An 18,903-nucleotide genomic window follows, 5' to 3' on the forward strand; every position below is an offset into this window, starting at 1 on the left:
ACAATCGTAAATATATTACTGATAATGATATTAACATGGAATTTTGACTAGATATCGTTAACAGTCCTGCCAACTCTAGAAAAAATAACTAGCCCGAAATGTTAGGCCAGCGAATTTAAATTTAAAACGCACCTCACTTTTTGCCCACAGTAGTAGCTGCCAAAGAATTGATCGGATTATTGATAATAGGAAAATAATTAAAGCTTCGGTACTATACGCGTTACTCGTAGAATAAAGGGGTATACTAGATTCGTCTGAAAGTAAGTAACAGGTAATGGGAAGCGTTTTCGACCCCATAAAGTATATATATTCTTGATCAGGATTACTAGCCGAGCCGATCTAGCCATGTCCGTCTGTCCGTATGAACGCTACAAAAGCTGCTATACTGGAATTAGGCATGCAGATTTAATTCGTCAGTGTGCCACACCCACTCTTAAGCCCACATACCGCTCCAGCATGTGGCGCGCACAATTTTCATGCTAGAAAAAAAATACCACTGAAATGTTTTGGTCTCGTCATTTCCTATCCATTGGCAAAAGTCTGACACGCCCACTGTAACGGCCATAACGCTTAAATCTGTCTGCCGCTCACATATCCATATATTGATATCGCGGGTATTTGGCGCATTACAATCCCGCTTATCCCCTGATAGTTGAGATACTCGACTATAGCGTTTTTGATTAAGTTCTCTTCTATACCAGCATTTTTTAAATATTTTAGAAATAGTTATTAAATTTGATCAAAATCGGATTACTATATCATTTAGCTGCCTGAGATAGAACCGTATAATTAATGTCTAAATAATTCGAAAGGTCCATCGAAACGTTTGTTTTATTTTCTTGTGTCCACGGGGGGATGTAAGTCTCAACAAAGAGTTTTTTTGAAAATCCCCCGACAACCAAATTCAGGATCCGCCACTGAAATTGTCATATAACTTGAAATTAATATTTTGTTAAAATTAAGTCCCCCTTACAATTAAGTTTCCTTTCAAAGATAAAGTATTTTCATTTTCTTACCTGGGAAGTACTTAAAATCACTTTAGATTGCTTTTTTTCAGATCCAGTAAAAATCATTAATGAATTTAAATTTGGGGAAAATGACATTATGGATTCGTAGCTGTGAGAGCACAAAATATTTCTTGAACGATGTTCTAGTAAGTGAATACCTTGTTGGTCAATTGCAAGCCACAGCATTCGGGGCCAGTTTGAAGTAAAACTTTGCTGAAATTACAAAAAAAAAAGAATTAAAAATTGTTTTTAAACCAAATATTTTAATACATTTTTATAACAATAACAAGAGAAAACGTTATATTCGATGGCCTAAACTATTAGAACCGTTAATCAGCTTAAGGGAATGTGAGAGGGACGAAGATATGCTTAAAGCACCTTTGTTTTTTTCACGACCTCACCACCCTATTGCGCCACCTATCTACTTATTCTATAGCGCCATTAGGGACGTATTAGAGAGAACAGCTAAATTTCTGCATGTGGTGTGCAATCTTGATTGAATTGCAAAATGTTGATTGTTATTTGGTGTAACGAACTGATTTTGTTGGTCTGCTCGCCACGAGATTCGTGCGGCTAGCTCAGAAGATTGTGTGTTCATAGATCAGTGAAAAAACACAGGGTTCGAATGGTAACAGTGACTAGGGTGAACAAGCCTTGCTCTCCAGGGCAACTCCTTTCGAGGCAATACCTGTCCCTTGCTCAGTCCCGGACAGTCCCGCTAGGTTCTTGCTCATATCGCGCTGACAGTCAAGGCTAACGCCATGAAGCTGCCTAGCCGCTCACTTTGCTTTACGCCTAGCGCAGACGAACGTTCCATCCAGCTTCACCCTAATGCTTGACGTCCGCGACGTTCCTGCGCTCCCCAATGAGCTCCGCTCGGCGATGGTGACGGGGCTGCCGGTGATGTCTGCTGGCGTCGCTGCCGATGTCCTCTGCGCTCTTTCTTGTCTTGCGTGTCTTTGGGCCAACGCCGTTCCGGGACTTGCCGTACCGCAGGGCATCTTCAGGACGACTCCCCTTAAATGCCTCCTTTACGCAACCAAGGTTCTACCCACTGCTGCCTTCCCGCTGGTTCTCGTGATGCTTGTGGCACGCCTGTGTGCCGCTCCGCTACCGAGATGTGGCACTTCTTCACCCGGTCCAAAGTTCACGTAAGAGTCAAAATTCCGGTGGAGTTCCGTTATCCTCTTTTGCACACGGCACTCTTGCTCTGCCCGCCAAGTCTTCACTCTTGCATTCTCCGCTCCTTGGTCTCCAAACTCTTTCATACTCCATCCTTGGTCTCCAAACTCTCTTAGTCTCCATCCTTGGTCTCCAAACTCTCTTATTCTCCCACATTGATCTCCAAGCTCTCTTCTCCAACCTCTCCTCGCCGCGCCTTTACTACGCGAATTCGCCGCGTATCTGGTCGGCCATCTGTTGCTGCTGCTGCTTAGATTTGTTGGGAGTTATTCAACTCCTCACATTCCCCCTACTTCCTAGTCTCCGGCGTTTTCTTGCATACTTAGCCTTCGAATCCTTGCGAATCGTTGCTCCCTCGATGCTCCCTCGACGCTTTTAACTCTTTTGAGGTTCTACAGCGCTGGTCGTCCTCCTCGTAGCAACTTCAAATCTCCCGCGCCTATATTTCACATGTTTCCACTGGGATATCGATACTCATGGGCTATCGATCCCCAGCACGCTGCTCATTGCTTCGTCTTACTCCTTTCCATGGTTCCTCCGTTTGGTCACATTATCCGTGCGTGATCGACGTTTCATCGACTGCCACCTGAACGTTGCGATATTTTAATTTTTTTGCCGATATTTCCAGTATTTTTTGCGCCCATCGATCGCCACTATCGTCCAGTGACAATCGACCGCCTACAAACCGGGGCGCCCCCTTCCCTGGGCAATGGTGAATTGGCAAAATTGGTTCTGCCCGTACAGCTTTCGGTTAATTTGTTTTCCTTTTCCATTTTTTTCCCCCCTTCGTTGTCCTTAATCTTAGGTACAATGGCCACAGCGGTTTTAAATAGCCTTATTGGCCTTCGTTTGCAGCGGGGTTTTCTGTCAGTGGTGAGTTACCCTTTTTTTTTGTTTCCTGTCAACTGTTAACCCCGCTTAAATCCTAGTGTATATATTTCCTGCGCTGCGCCGGGATGACTGTCGCTTCCTCCTGACGCTTAATCCTGTCGCGTTGTACCTCTTGTTAGTCATCTGATGTGTCTGCCGTCTGCTCGTTTTGTTGTTGCTTAATCTCGCCAACGTGAACGGTCCGTTCTTTCTTTGAATGTGTGTGGCGTATTTTGCAGATCACCGGAGAGACGAAATCTACAACCTGGTTAGGGCCATCGTACCTCTGGGGCTAGTTTCGCAGCGAATCCTTCAGACGCTTTGGACAGGTGATGTTCCTTGGCCCACAATAATTCGCCCAACGCGTCATTGCCTCCTTCTCAGATTATAGTGCCTGGCTTGGTCCTGGGATGCCTTTTCCATTTTTCGCTGTACGATCTCAAATACCTGCATCAGTTTGTTGGTGTTTTCCTCCGGGTTCTCCGAAGCTCGTCCAGTGCCTAGGGTTTACTTATTATATAGGCTGCTGGATAGACGCGGTTCCCTGCCCGCCGCTGTATGGCCGGTGGATTCCGATGTGCTCGTGAATTGTTGTCTGATACCCATCGCAGCCAGGAAAATTTTGAAGATACGGCTTGCAAACTGCACAGTTCCGTCCATTATGAAAATCTGTCATCATGACCAGCAGCATTTGGTTGCCGTGCTTAGATCTTGGTCTCGGCCACCACGTTTAGCTGATCCTTTCAGTACGCTATCTCAAATTCGTACTGTTGTAGCTCCAGTGCCCATCTGCACAGTGGTTGCGCCCATATGCCAAAAATAAAAAAAGTCATAACAACAAAAATGTACGAAAATAAACAAATCGTTTCTTAAATGTCCAAGCTTCTTCATGGCAAACTAGATTTTTCTGGAAATCTAACGTTTCTTTCTAAAAATAGAATTGAAGTTGAGAGCAGGTGTTAATTTGCACAGCGCAGCTTGCGCGCATCGCAAATATTTCACAACAAACCCGAACTTTTTCAGTTCATTTATTACGTATCCAAATTTAAAATATTTGTAATGGATTTTGAAGTTGAAGGTATTTTCTATAATTTCAGATATTATAAAAAAACGTACTTGTTAAACTGTTCTTGTTATATTAACTTGAAATAATCCATGTTTTTTGTCTTTTTTGAACGTCCTTTTTATGTTTAGCTAAAGTTTTAGTAGTGACCCCACAAAAATTCACAATTAAGTTGTATACCAATGTGTTTGCCTGGCTCTAAAGGTAATAAGTGTGTAACATTTTTTTTTGCTGAAATTCATTCATTACGTAGTTCATTTATTACGTATCCAAATTTAAAATATTTTTAATGGATTTTGAAGTTGAAGGTATTTCCTAAAATTTGAGATATTATAAAAAAACGTACTTGTTAAACTGTTCTTGTTATATTAATTTGAAGTAATACATGTTTTTTGTCTATATTTTGAACGTCTTTTTATGTTTAGCTAAAGTTTTAGTAGTGACCCCACAAAAATCCACAATTAAGTTGTATACCAATGTGTTTGCCTGGCTCTAAAGGTAATAAATGGCAGATGTGCTTAAAATCGTAAAAATTCTAACACCGTCTTAACTTTTTCAGGGTCAGTTTTACACTACAAAAATTGGTTGCTCTGTCTTCGTCTTTTGAGATGGTGTTTATTAACAGTTTTTCATTTATTAATAGTTTGGATTTCTTTTTTGTTTATTCCCTTGCTTTAAACTTGAATAAGTTCTTCTTATAGGTATGTATTCTCAGGTTTATATGTTTTTAATGTGTGGTGCAGCGAAGAGGGTAGCGCCATTGAAAGGCGAAAAAAATTGATTGAAGGTATAGGAGCGAATATTATTAAAAACGGCTTTATTGTTGACAAGAGTGAAGTGTCAAAGCGAATTGGATACGTTTGTAAAAGGATTGTAACGTTTTGGGTAAATTACAAACGCATGAAATCGCCAGTTCTCTAATATCAATCTGATTGGTTGAATTAAAAGGAAACAATTCCGATAAGATGCGCAAAATCAAGAACAAAAAATCCTGACCGTGGACGACCCAAAGCAGATTTTAAAAAAGCTTCTTACCGGACAAAACGTCGTAAAATTTCTGAGCTGTCAAAAGCCATGCAATTTATCTCAACCATCGCTTACAAAATTTAATGTTGATGAAGTCTTATCACTCTTTTTTGATACAAATATGAGTAAACATCAATATTTGCTTATTCGTAATTTTGTTAATAGTAAGACTTCCTTTAACTTACTACCAAGTTATGAAAAGCTTCTGGCGGCCAAAGCGTCATCTTATCCCGAATCCCAAGCAGAAGTTGAGCTGCAAAGCTTGTTGGATCACACGGCGTTACGAATTGTAAAACTTCAAGCTGATGTCCTTGAGTCCATTAGTGATGAAAGCGTGGCCGACTTGATTTTAATTGGCAAGTGGGGATTTGACGTCAGTACATTGAACAACAACATTGATGATTCAAATTTGTTTGTGACTTCAAATAACAAAATAACGATCCCAAGAAACACAAAGTAATTTGGAAAAATCCTCGACCGTCATCAACACGTTACGGCAGACTAATAAGGTACCAATTCCAAAAAGAAACAACCCAATTAACTTTAGATGAAGCTAAATACTTTAGAGACAAAATTTCTGCGCTGGAGCCATATACATGTAAAGTACTTACCAAATCTATAACAATTTCACATCGTTTGCAATTAACAATGGTTGACGGAAAAGTCTGTAGTGCTTTAAGTAAAACATCTACTTGTAAATGCTACATATGTGACGCAAAGCCGAGAAAAACAAATGATTTAAATAAATGCTTAAAAAAAAATTCACAAAGAACATTTCGAATTTGGGTTGTCTCCATTGCACTCGTATATTTGGTTTTTTAATATTTCTTGCATTTGGCATATAGATTGCATTTAAAACTTGGCGAATATGTACCCCAGAAGATAAAAAATTATTTAGGGATTGGAAAACTCAAATTCAAGCAGACTTCCGCACCCGAATGGGATTACATGTCGATCAACCAAGGAGTGGAGGTAGTGGAACTTCTAATGATGGTAATACGGCAAGAATATTTTTTAGCGATACGAAATTGTCTGCTGATATTACAGGATTGCATGAAAATGTTAAAATTAGGTGTGCGACATAACTGCAATGCATGGCATCTGGCTATAAAATCAATTCGGAAAAATTTGGATGCTTGGCACTTGACACCGCAAAAATGCTTATTAATTTGTATCCATGGTATTACCTTCTACCATCCATTCACAAAGTTCTAGTCCACGGTTCTGAAATTATAAGCTATGCCCTTGTTACGATAGGAAAGTTGTCGGAAGAAGCTGCCGAATCTAAAGACAAGGAAATAACAAAATTTCAAGAGTTTCACACTAGAAAAATGGCTCGAGTAGACACAAATAGGGATTTATTAAATAGATTGCTGTTAACCTCAGACCCATTTATAAGTGGGCAAAAAAATTTACAATGCACAAAAAAAACAATATTATCACGCCGTGTGCATTTGTTGCTCGATGAATAAAATAAGTGTTATGTGTAAATTTCTGATTGTTTTAATTTTAGGGATTACGATTTAACAAACGTTTGTATTAAGAGGTCAAATATTTAATTTAGTCTTGGAAAAAAATTATTGTATGAAATGTCGCGCCATCCTTTTGTATGGAAGCTATACGATACGATTTTTTTACAGTGTGTTAAGAATATTTTTATACATATTTGGACAAAATTGCATTGCGATATCACCACCAGAAATATTTTTGGCCGCGGCTCCATACAAGCCCAACCAATTTGCGCTGGTTCCCGTGATGCATGTGTCACTCCTGTGTGCCGCTCCGCTGCCGAGATGGGGCACTTCTTCTTCCGGTTCAAAGTTCACGGCAGAGTCCAAAGTCCGGTGGAGTTCCGCAAATGCTAATGCGGTTATTATACGGCATTGGTCGGCTTATTAAGCTGATCATTTTTTCTCAGACTGAACGATTTTGCGCAAGTGCGAGCAATACAGACACATGTCACCACTAATAAGCAAAATTGACAACATTTTTAAAACAACTCAATACGGAACTACATGGACAAATAGTTCAATGAGCAAAATTGAAACCAAAAGTACAAGTTTACCCATTCATTAAAACTACAGTAAAATAGCTTATTTTATGCTTTTCGCTTGCTTTCAGCTCATTGCTGCCAATTTAGTGCTGCAAACAAATGAGAAGGGTAGCTATTCGAGTGGTGTAGGTTTTATTTAGGATAGTTGTGTTGGATATATTATTACATATAGAAATTATAACTATAAGTGTTCTGCACACGTTCTGCTCTGGAGTCTATCTCTGTCTCGACTACTTTACATTTGTAGAGTCTGGTAACATTATAAAAAAGGACTTATTCTACACTTATATTGAAGGTTTGGTATATACTATATTAGGCGCTGTTCACAGTCGGCCTCTCCTGACAAATCTCTGCGTCCTCGCAGGATTCATGGGGTGGATCATCTTCAAAGTCGTCATCTTCATCGGGCTCCTCCGGTGGCAGCTCACATCAGCGCTTCATCTTGTCGGACGAATACACCGACTTGTAGTGTCTCTGCTTTCGTTGTGCGTGAGGGATATCTTCTACAAGATATCTGTCGTTCGGCAGGACCTTGTTGATTATAAAAGGTCCTTTGTAGCGCGGCTCCAATTTGCGTGATGTGCCCGTGCTGAATGGCTCATTCTCGACCAGCACAAGGTCTCCAAGGCTGTAAACAGTTGGCTTCGCATGTTTGGCATCGTAGCGTTTCTTGGCGGCAGCTCGGTGATCGTTGACAGTTCTCGCAGCATCTGCTCTAAGTTGATCTAATTCCGAATCGGTTCGCATCTTTTGGTCTTGGCTTTGAATGATGTTGGTTATCGCGTTCTTCAGGATATCTCAAGGTTCATACCCATACAGGAGCTGAAAGGGAGAGCATTTAGTTGTACTATTTACCATGGTATTAATGCTCCACTGGATTGATCGGATATTGTCATCCCAACGTTTATCGATGTCACTGGAAGGCAACAACATTGACAAAATGATGCGATTTGTTCGCTCTGCGTGACCATTGGCTCTGGGTGTCCTTACAGCATTTAAAATGTGCTTTACATTGTTTGACTTGCAGTACTTCTCGAAATCTTTTGATGTAAATGCTGGGCCACGATCGGTTACAATTCGATCTGGCATTCCCAGGTAGCTGGTTACATCTTACAGGACATCCAGGACGTGTTTAGTGGCTGTACTTTTCACCGCTCGTACAATGGTGAATTTGGTGAATGCATCGACTATTACCAAAATATGCTCGTTTCTCTTGGAACTCTTTTTCGGGGAAACCAAAATAAGTTTAGAATTCTTGCCATAGTCGTATCCGTGCTCAAATGTCCGGCCTTATCGTGACATTCATGTAAAATGTGGAATCTCAACTGCTTCGGCACAACCCATAATAAATTGTTGCCATGTTTTCGAAACAAGCGATCTTGCTCGATCACATACTCGTCGCTCTCAGATTTATTTTCCAATTTCATGTTTGCGACAATTTTCTGTATTTTCTCGTCCTGTAGTTGTATGGAAAATAGCCAGTCCTCTTCGTCGATTATCGTTTTTGCTATTTTCAGACTTGCGGTATCCATCTCTCGAGCATCTTCGAACGGAGCTCGACTAAGTGCGTCTACGTGGTTCATCTGTGTTCCTGCTCGATGAACGATATCTATGTCGAATTCTTGAATGCGTAACCACCATCTTGCAATCCGGGGTATCAATTCTCGTTTCTCCATCGACGTCTTTAGGGCTTTGCAGTCGGTGATAACCTTTATCTTTTTGCCATAAATGTAGTATTTAAATCGCTCCAACGATTCCACGACGGCTAGAGCCTCAAGTTCGTAGCTGTGGTAATTTTTCTCCGGCTTAGAAGTAGCTCGGCTATAATAAGCGATTGGTTTCAACTGGTCCTCCTCACGTTGTAGCAAAACTCCGGCTAACCCAACGGCGCTGGCATCGGTATGTAGTTCATGTTCTGCGTCTAGACGATAGCTGGTGACAACTGGATTTGATATTAGACATTTTTTTAATTCGTCGAAGGCTTCTTCTTGTGGCGCTTTCCACGAAAACGGCTGATCCCTGCGCAATAGGATTCTTAATAGCGCTGAAATGATGGCATATCCAGCAACGAATTTGCGGAAATAACCAGTGAGACCCAAAAACTTTCTCACATCGGTAACATTGGCTGGTTTCGGGAACATTCTGATGGCGTTCGTCTTAATTTCTCCAGGACTGATTCCTTCTGCGAGTATCTGGTGACCAAGGAATATTATTGACTGCTTATATAACTCACATTTGTCCAGGTTTAGCGTTAATCCGCACTCCTTTAAAACTTTTAGGATCCTCTCAAGCTTCTCGTACATCTCATCAAATGTTTGACTGCCAATAAGGATGTCGTCCATGTAGTGTATCATGTCGCCTTTCTGCACTCTCTTTTGTAACTCTGCCATGAGCCGATTAAAAACCGCGTTCTTCAATCCGAACGGAAGTCGCTTGAATTCGTATAATCCATCTGTGGTGATGAAGGCAGTAAACTTTCGGCTCTCTGGGACTATCTCTATCTGATAGTATCCACTGTTGAGGTCTAGGGATGAGAAGTACTTAAACCTTTTCGCCTGCTGCAGACGTTCTTCGATGTTCGGCACTGGAAAAGTGTCCTTCTTGATCAGCTTGTTTAGGCGGCGGTTATCGACGCACATTCGATCGCTACCATTCGGCTTCTTGATGAGCACCACCGAGCTGGCGTACTCTGATGTTGACAACGTGATGATGTCCTGCTTTAGCAGCTCGTCGACCATGCTGCTTAGGATTTCTTTCTTTGGCTCGGATACTCGGTATGGGGCTTGTGCTACTACCTGGTTGCTTTCGACGGTGATGTCTGCTTTGACCACGCTTGTCTTTCCTATGCCTTCCAATCCTGTCGAGAAAACATCGGCGAAGTTCTCCAGTAAGCTGCGCATCTGCTTACTTTCCTTGTCGTTCTGAAAATTTTCTAGCAGCTTCCCGATATTGGTGCTTACAGGGGTTGTCGGCTGATGGACTGCTCGTTTGATTTTAGAATCGCCTGACTCAAAGTTGAGCTAGAGATGAGCGGAGATGATGACGTCCTGTCCCAACAGAAAGTCCTCCTGCAATAGATCGTTGTCTGCTATATTCACTTTCGCTGTAATCGTCTTCCCATCGATATCCATATCCACAGTCATCGCTTCTGTGAGGATACATGAACCTCCGCAAATGCCTCTAATCTTCATAGAGCACTTGTGGCGCTTGGCGTTTATTTGCTAGGCAACCGATTGTCGGATGAGACTGGCTTGACTACCCGTGTCGATAAAGGCGCTGTAATCGTGCGAGTGTACGCAGATTTTCCTCGTGAAAAGTTTGTCCTGATTTGCGGCTCCTAAACGCATGACATTGGTGGCTTGGCAACTTCCATTTGGCTCGTGGAACTTGTTGCATTTGGTACAACGTGACTTTTTCTTCTCCTTTGGACACGAATTGGCAAAGTGTCCTTTTTCTCCGCAGTTGTAGCATATAACGGATTCCTTTGTCCTTGGTGGTTTAACATCGCAGAAACCATTCTGCTCTAAGTTGCTGGCTTTCGGTGAATACTCTTTCTTGCTCGTATTTGGCCGACATCGATTAACGAAATACGATTCGGCTGCATCACGAAGCTGTTTCATTGTGGCGAAATGAATTGCTGCAATACTGTTTTGCACTCGGCTGAGGAACTGGTGAGATGGTTCCAAAGTCGCCTAGCTGGGGAAACCGAGCGGGTCGCAGGTTGCGGATAGCGGACGACCTCTCTCGATGTCAACTGTGAATAAGCTGGTGGGATAAGTCAAACACGGTACCGTGGACGGAAACCCCAGTAAATAAACAGTCCCGGACAGCCAGCGGGTATTTTGCAACGAAGCAATACCGACGATGCGAGTTGTTCAGCCGCATCTAAATAGTTGCTTTACACAAACCCACTCCCAACACAACACCTACCCAACTCCCCTCCCAATCAACATCTCACTCCGGGCCGGACTACGGTGTAATACGGACCGTGCCAAGAGTCAGCCTGGCTGGGGGCCCGGATCAAAACTAGCCCAGTCTCAAACGGTGTGCTCAGGGACATGGCGACCCCCTGTTCTAACTATCGCCTTACCCGGGCATCGCGGATCTCTGCCCGGGCGGACTTTTCCCCTTCTCCGCAACTCGTGGGACCAAATTATGGAACAGAAAACAGAAGACAAAAAAACAAAAAACACAGAGACGGGTACTCTTAAAAAACCCATGGATAAGACGAACACTGGTGTTCCACCTTCCATACCAGCACGGCCCAGAAAGGGCCGCATCCCAAAGTGGGGATGATGGGTGGCAGAAAGCCAACCGCAAACGCCTCCGCGACGTGCGCATCTGCGCCGAAAGCAACGGTAGGCACTGCCAAGGCGCTCGGGCCACCCGCTGGTACAAAATATACATACGCAGAAAGGCGGACTGCCACCCAGACTCTGCGCTCACACACCAGGAGCACCGTTGCCACGCCTTCGCCTGAATGGCTAAAGAAGGTAGAGTGGGCAAGGAAGGTGCTCCCAAACTACGGGCAGGAAAAGCCCACTCAAGAGGCGACTCAGGCGAAAAGGCAGCGATCCCTCGAACTACTTGGGCCATCGGCGAAGAGATCAAAGATCCAGCCATCGGTCTCTTTCGCCGAAATCACGAAGAATCGTGTATTACTCGGCCTGATTGACAGGGGAAATCCGGATGGCAGGATCCCCAGAAACAAGTGGAAGGCAGTGGAGTCCCACCTTTCCCTCATTTGCCTGCGCATGGTACGAGAGAAGCCAGGCACCTCGCCCTGTTGCATGGACGCGGGCTGGTACCAGGGCAGCGTCAAGGTGGTAGCATGCGACAGTCAGCGGTCGGCTGATATGTACAAAGAGGCGACAAGCAAGCTCGGCGAGGTTTACGAAGGGGCGAACATCGTTGCGCTTGACTGGTGCGATGTCCCCAGTAGACCCCGAGCCAGGATCTGGATTCCAGCAGCGATCAAGACGCCGGAGGACATCCTCTTCATGTTGCAACAATGCAACCCGCACCTCCCCACGAAGGACTGGAAAGTCGTCAAGGTGGAGGAGCATGAAGGGGACGTCAACCAGGTGGCTTTGGTCCTGAACAAGGAGTCAGTAGCTCCGATCGAGACTGCTCGTGGAGTGCTGAACTTCGGGTTCAGTGCGATACACATCAAAGTGTATAAGGGCGACTCCAACGCCGCTAGCAGCTCTGCCGGCAACCCAGTTGAGCAGGTGCTTGCTGAGGAGTTGGAGGCACCTGGTGGGCCGGAGGACGGCTACTCTACCGATTCGTCGCTGAGCAGAGAGATGCGTGCGCTCGGACCGGCAATCGAGGACGTGGACCTCAGCGACACAGAGGAGGCCGACGTCACTGTGGTGGAGGTTGAAGCTGTAGATGTCACTAAGACTTCTACAAATCAACCTTCACCACAGTAAAGCAGCGTCTGCTGCACTTCTGCTTCGCCTGACAGAAGGCGGAGCCGACCTAGTCCTCGTACAGGAACCTTGGGTGGTAGGAGGCAAGGTTGCTGGACTAGGAAAAAAGGAATACAAGCTTATGCTTGAATACAAGCTTATGCTTGACCCCAAAGAAGGTAAAATTCGAACCTGCATATTAGCCAAAAGGCATCTTAGTATATTTCTACTTCGCAATTACAGCAACGGAGACAACACCGCAGTAAGCCTGGAGCTGCAGAGTGGCTCTATAAGGGTTCTATCGGCCTATTTGGCCTTTGAGAAGGAAAACCCCCCAGATGCGCTGGTCAGAAGACTGGCAGAGGAATGCGAAAAGCTCAAGTACGGATTAGTAATAGGCTGTGACGCCAACGCCCATCACACCCAGTGGGGTTGCCCAAACAACAACGACAGAGGTGAGTCTCTTTTTGATTTTATTCTAAATTCGAACCTATTCTTATGCAATAGGGGCAAAGACCTTATTTCATAACTAAAGCTTGCCAAACGATCATAGATCTAACTTTGGTGTCAGATTCACTCGTAGGCGCAGTCAAAAACTGGGCAGTCTCTGACGAGCACTCCTTCTCGGACCATAGATTCATAGAAACCGTATTGTCCCTTGATTCGCCCTTGCCGGTCAGCTTCGCTAACCCCAGACGAGCAGACTGGCACAGGTACAAAGAAGTTCTGACAAATATCCTCCCCATGGAACCGTCAGAAAGCATCACAAACCCACATGAGCTGGACGAAACAGTATACAAATTCACAGAGGCATGCAACACTGCCTTCAAAGTGGCATGCCCCACAGAGAAACCAAGAGGAAGGAAAAAACCCCCCTGGTGGACCCAACAACTATCTATCCTCAAAACCAACTGCAGATGCCTGTTTAACAGAGCAAAGGCGGGAAATGAGGACACCAATTGGCTGAACTACAAGTTTGAACTAGCCTCTTACAAAAAGGCCATTAGAAGAGCAAAACGAATGGCATGGCAGACCTTCTGCTCTGACATAGAAAAAACAACTGATGCCGCAAGGCTCAGGCTTGGGCTATCTTCAAAAAGCAGATGGATCATGGTCAGACTCCAGTAAAGAGTCCTTGGACCTGCTCCTAGACGCTCACTTCCCGGGGAGCCAACAAGCAGGTCATCCACCTAAAAGAGGAACAGGAGAGGGAATCGAAATAGATCCACTCCTATCAGACCGCAACATGAAATGGTCCATTCATAGTTTCAAACCATACAAATCGCCGGGACCGGACAGGATAACACCGGCTCACATCCAGCAAGCAGGACAAATAGCCATAAACTGGTTGAAAAAAATCTTCCAATTCATCCTGGCGGTAGGAGAACTACCAACAGCATGGCAAGAAACAAAGGTGGTTTTCATTCCCAAGGCAGGGAAGGCCACTCACACCACAGCAAAGGATAAGGACCAATAAGCCTAACATCATTCCTACTTAAGAGCTTTGAAAGAATGATAAGCCTACACATAAGGGCCACCGTAGACCCGACACAAATATCAGAAGCACAACACGCTTACACCAAAGGTAAGTCAACCGAATCGGCGCTACACTTGGTAATAAACAGCATCGAGAAATCACTCAAGATCAAGGAATACACACTGATCGCCTTCCTGGGTATAGAGGGAGCCTTCAATAACGTGCTTCCTACCGCTATAACAGAATCTCTCACAGAACTAGGGGTTGAGCCGCCAATGGTGAGGCTAATCCATAAATTGCTGTCAAGCAGAATGGTCACAGCCACACTAGGGACCTCAACACAGACTAGACTAGTGAACAGAGGCACCCCGCAAGGAGGTGTACTATCACCCCTCTTGTGGAATATCGCAGTAAATAAACTACTGCGGATTCTGGAGGGAGGAGGTTGTAAGGTCGTGAATTACGCAGACGACATCGCCATCATCTTTAATGGAAAATATCCACAAACACTTTGCGATCTTATGACCGCTAAACTTAAAATACTATCGGAATGGACGATAGCGAACGGACTCGGGGTAAATCCCTCGAAAACAGAACTTGTTCTATTTACGAATAGGTACAAAATTCCACAACTTAACCCACCCATTTTAAACAATTGTAATCTCTCCTTTAGCGATCACGCCACTAGATAAGCGCCTCAAATGGGGCTTAAATAACCAAGTGAGAACCAAAATGGCGACCATTGCACTTTACTCCTGTAAAAAAGCAATCGGGCTAGGATGGGGCATGTCCCCAAGAATAGTTAACTGGATATACACAGCGGTAGTCAAGCCAATCCTACTGTACGGAGTGGCTCTGTGGTGGACCGCCTTACACAAACAATGCATACTGACTCCTTTAAACAAAGTACAGCGAATGGCGGCTTTGTGTATTAGTGGAGCCCTTCGAGCCACCCCGAATGAAGCGCTGAATGCGATCTTGAACCTCCCTAGCCTGGACTTAGCAGGCATGGAAAGGGCCAAATCGGCAGCTATTCGACTGAGGGACACAGGTCAGTGGAAAGCCCAATTTTATGGCCATGCTAAAATTCTCCAGCATGATAAATCGATTCCGAAAATCACGGATCTATGCAAATCTATTGAATATAGTCACACACCCTTTGAGCCCCTTATTCCTGATAGAGAGCAATGGGAACAGGGCCGACCGGGCACGACGGACGCAATCTGTTTCTATACAGATGGCTCCAAATTAGAAGGACACGTAGACGGAGGTGTATACTCCGAACAATTAGATATCAGGAAGTCATTCAGGCTCCCGGACCACTGCAGCTTCTTTCAGGTGGAGGTCCACGCTATAAAAGAAGCACTAACCTGTTTAAGGAACCTTAGCCGCCAGAGAGGACACCTAAACATATATAGTGACAGCCAAGCGGCTATTTAGTCGATCTACTCGACAAAAACCAACTCCCGTACAATAGCAGACTGTCGCAGATCTCTCTACGAGATGGCAAATCAGTTTACTATCAGCCTAATATGGGTTCCGGGTCACCGGGACATCGTAGGCAACTGCATAGCGGACGAATTAGCCAGGCAGGGCACCACCAAGCCTCTCCTACCAGGAGAGGAAAATGTCGGTATGCCCATGGCTACTTGCAAGCTAAACATAAAAAACCACTTCAACACACTAGCCAACACCCATTGGCAAAACGCACCACAGTGTCGCATCTCTCACCAGACATGGCCTGTGATAAACAACAAAAAAACCTCGGAGTTACTCAAACTCAGCCGCACAGAGTGTGGCATGTTGATCCGAGATCTTACAGGCCACTGGCTTGTTGGCGCACATGCCGGCAGGCTAAAAGCCCCGCAAAATGATTTCTGCAGAAGCTGTAGGGATGAGGAAGAAGTGGAAACGGTAGAACACCTTCTCTGCTTCTGCCCAGCCCTATGCAGACTCAGACTGAAACACTTAGGAAGCCCCTTCATCGACGATCTTACCGAAATATCGGAGATTAATCTCAAAAGCATAAGTGCCTTTATTAAATCTTCCGGGTGAAAGACATGCTGATCAGCTTAACACAAGCTGAAACTACTAGAAACGGGACCCTAGAGAAGGAAGAAACGAGATCATGCGGTATCACAACGGACCCATTGAGGTCTAAGTGTGTCGGACTATAGTCCGACAGCCGCCCTAACCTAACCTAACCTAGAAAAACAGCAGCGTGAACCTCGAGATCCTGCCTGTCAGACTATGCAAAGGTCTCTAAACAGGTCCGCGAATGGTCGTTCAGGTTCGACCAGGCGGAAAAACCATTTGAGTTCCTGGAGCAGGTAGAATGGTCCGCCAACACGTACGGCTCGGATTTAGACATGATCCCCCGAGCGATGCCGGAATTGCTTAAGGGAAGGGCTTTGACTTGGTTTATCGCCAACAACAAGCAATGGAGAACCTGGGCGGAGTTCATAGAAAGCTTCCACACCTATTTTCTGCCAAGAGATTTTTTCACCAGGCTGGCGGATCAGGACCGGTGTGGTGGGTGTCAGGAGCATCGATTGCTGCCAACGATCGGGAAATGGCCAGCGATCTCAGCTGCAGAGAGGCGAGCGGTGATCGCACAATGCTACCTCTCCAAACCAAAAGGCAAGCTAATGGGATCAGCTACAAGACCACAATCGACACCGGAGCAACGGCAAGCTTCGTTAGCGAAGAAATGACGGACAATAGTGCAGCTCTAGGAAGGATAACAAGACGGCAAGTTAGGTGGGCAGACGGAAGATGCGGCGGAATTAATGCGCAGCTCGAGATGGAGGTCGAATTCGGCAACAAACAATATAACAAAAGCCTGTTGATTTTACACGGAGTAGCTATCCGTAGCAGTCGTTCAACAGGTAAACGAGTTGGACGATACTACAGCGTTCCTGGAAACAGAGCTGGAAAACTTCAGCACAATGACGGGAACATCAAGTATGGCAGAGCACCAGATCAAAATGAATGATGACATGCCAATCAAGCAGAGATACTACCCCAAGAACCCAAAAATCCAAGGGGAAATCAACGCAAAGGTGGACTAGCTTCTCCAAATGCGGTTCATAGAGGATTTAAAGAGCCCATACAGCTCCCCCATCGTGATGGTGAAAAAGAAGACAGGCAAGTGGAGACTGTGTGTCGACTTCAGACAGATCAACGCGAAGTCAGTGAAGGATGCCTACCCAATGCCCCACATGAACTACATCCTAGATCAACTAAGTGAAGCGCGGTACATCAGCACTGTGGTCCTGAAGGATGGATACTGGCAGATCCCACTGGAAGAAAATAGCAGGCAATACACAGCGTTCACGGTACCAGGCCAAGGTCTATTCCATGTGAGGGTAATACCGTTTGGACTCCACTCGACGTCGGCAACGTTTCAGCGGGCTTTGGACCAAGTAATTGGCCCCGAGATGTCACCTCACGCATTCGCTTACCAGAATGACAAAATAGTGATCGGTCGTACGCTAGAAGAACACAAAAGAAACCTAAGAGAAGTGTTCCGGCGTTTAAAGGATGCAAACCTGAGGTTTAATCCAGAAAAATACCAATTATTTAAGAAGGAACTGCTGTACCTGGGACATCGAGTGACTAGCGATGGAATAGGAACAGATCCGGAAAAAGTAGCCGCCACCGCTGAGCTGGCCATCGAACGTCAAAGAACTCCGGCAATACCTAGGAGTAGCGTCGTGGTACCGCCGCTTTGTACCAGATTTTTCCCGAATTGTCAAGCCCCTGAATGACCTGCAACGCAAAGGCAGCAAGTGGAAGTGGACACCAGAGCACCAGATGGCGCTTGAGTAGGTAAAGGCAAGACTCGTGGCAGACTTTCATCCTGCAAACAGACGCCATCGACTACGACATAAGAGCAATACTGACCCAAGACACCGAAAAGGGCGAAAAAGTAATCCAAACACGGCGCGGAGAAGAACTATTCAACAACGGAGAAGGAGTGCTTGGCGATCGTCTGAGCGATCCGAAAGCCTAGATCATATCTGGAAGGGTACCACTTTAAGGTAGTCTAGTGCGTTGAGTCATTGGGTTGGTCAGAATCGTTGTATTCGGCTGCCACTGGTCCGGGTAATCTTCTGGTTGGGGGCCGGAGGAATGACGTCTGGAGGGAACTCACAAGGACTGGGACCGATTTTTAAACCGAATCCGGAGTAAGCGATCATGACAGATTTTGGAGCTGACCCATAGGCCACACCCGGGAATTCGGTGATCCTTTTTAGGTCGGTAGAGCCGATAACAAGCCGGATTCTATGAGGCCCGACTCTGAACCGAGTCGCGAGGACTGGGTCCGATTCATAAACCGAATCCGGACTAAACGATCATGACCGGATCTGGGGCTGACTTATAGTTCATACGCGGCAATTCGGTGATCCTTTCCAGGTGGGTAGTGCCGATTATAAACCAAATTCTGAGATGGCCGATTCTGAACCGAATCTTTACGGATACTTGACACCCGATTATGAACCGAGGATTTGTGTCATGTCCTAGTTAGTCAACAACTACTACCGTTAATAATGACTAAGTACAAGTGACACATTCTGTTTTGGGTGCCTCCTTTTATAAACTTTCCTCATCGATAACGTGTTATCGGGATCCTAAAGTTTGTTACCAATTGTTTGGTGTGACCAGCTGTCCCATGGGTTGGCGCGCTCTCAAATATGGTCATCGAATCAGTGTGATCAGGCGGCTTTTGGTTGGGCGCACGTTCTAATGTGATCACTGACTAGCGGGTCGGTGTGACGAAGCAGTTTGTAGATGGGCGAGCGTTTAAA

At 45.1% G+C, this 18,903-nt stretch overlaps 1 protein-coding gene across 7 annotated transcripts in view; it reads right to left on the reverse strand.

The window, feature by feature from the left end:
• Positions 1-989: 989 nt before the first annotated feature.
• Positions 990-18,903, reverse strand: part of Myo81F (Myosin 81F) — a 2,624,640-nt gene continuing 2,606,726 nt past the window's right edge. For all 7 annotated transcript variants that reach the window (XM_070995759.1, XM_070995757.1, XM_070995758.1 and 4 more), the window contains one exon: positions 990-1,220. In XM_070995759.1, the coding sequence (XP_070851860.1) occupies positions 1,005-1,220 (216 nt within the window). In that variant the 3' untranslated portion in view covers positions 990-1,004. The remainder of the gene's footprint in view (positions 1,221-18,903) is intronic.

This window comes from Drosophila suzukii, chromosome 3 (genome assembly GCF_043229965.1).
Source record: "Drosophila suzukii chromosome 3, CBGP_Dsuzu_IsoJpt1.0, whole genome shotgun sequence".
NCBI classification, from domain to species: Eukaryota; Metazoa; Arthropoda; class Insecta; order Diptera; family Drosophilidae; genus Drosophila; species Drosophila suzukii.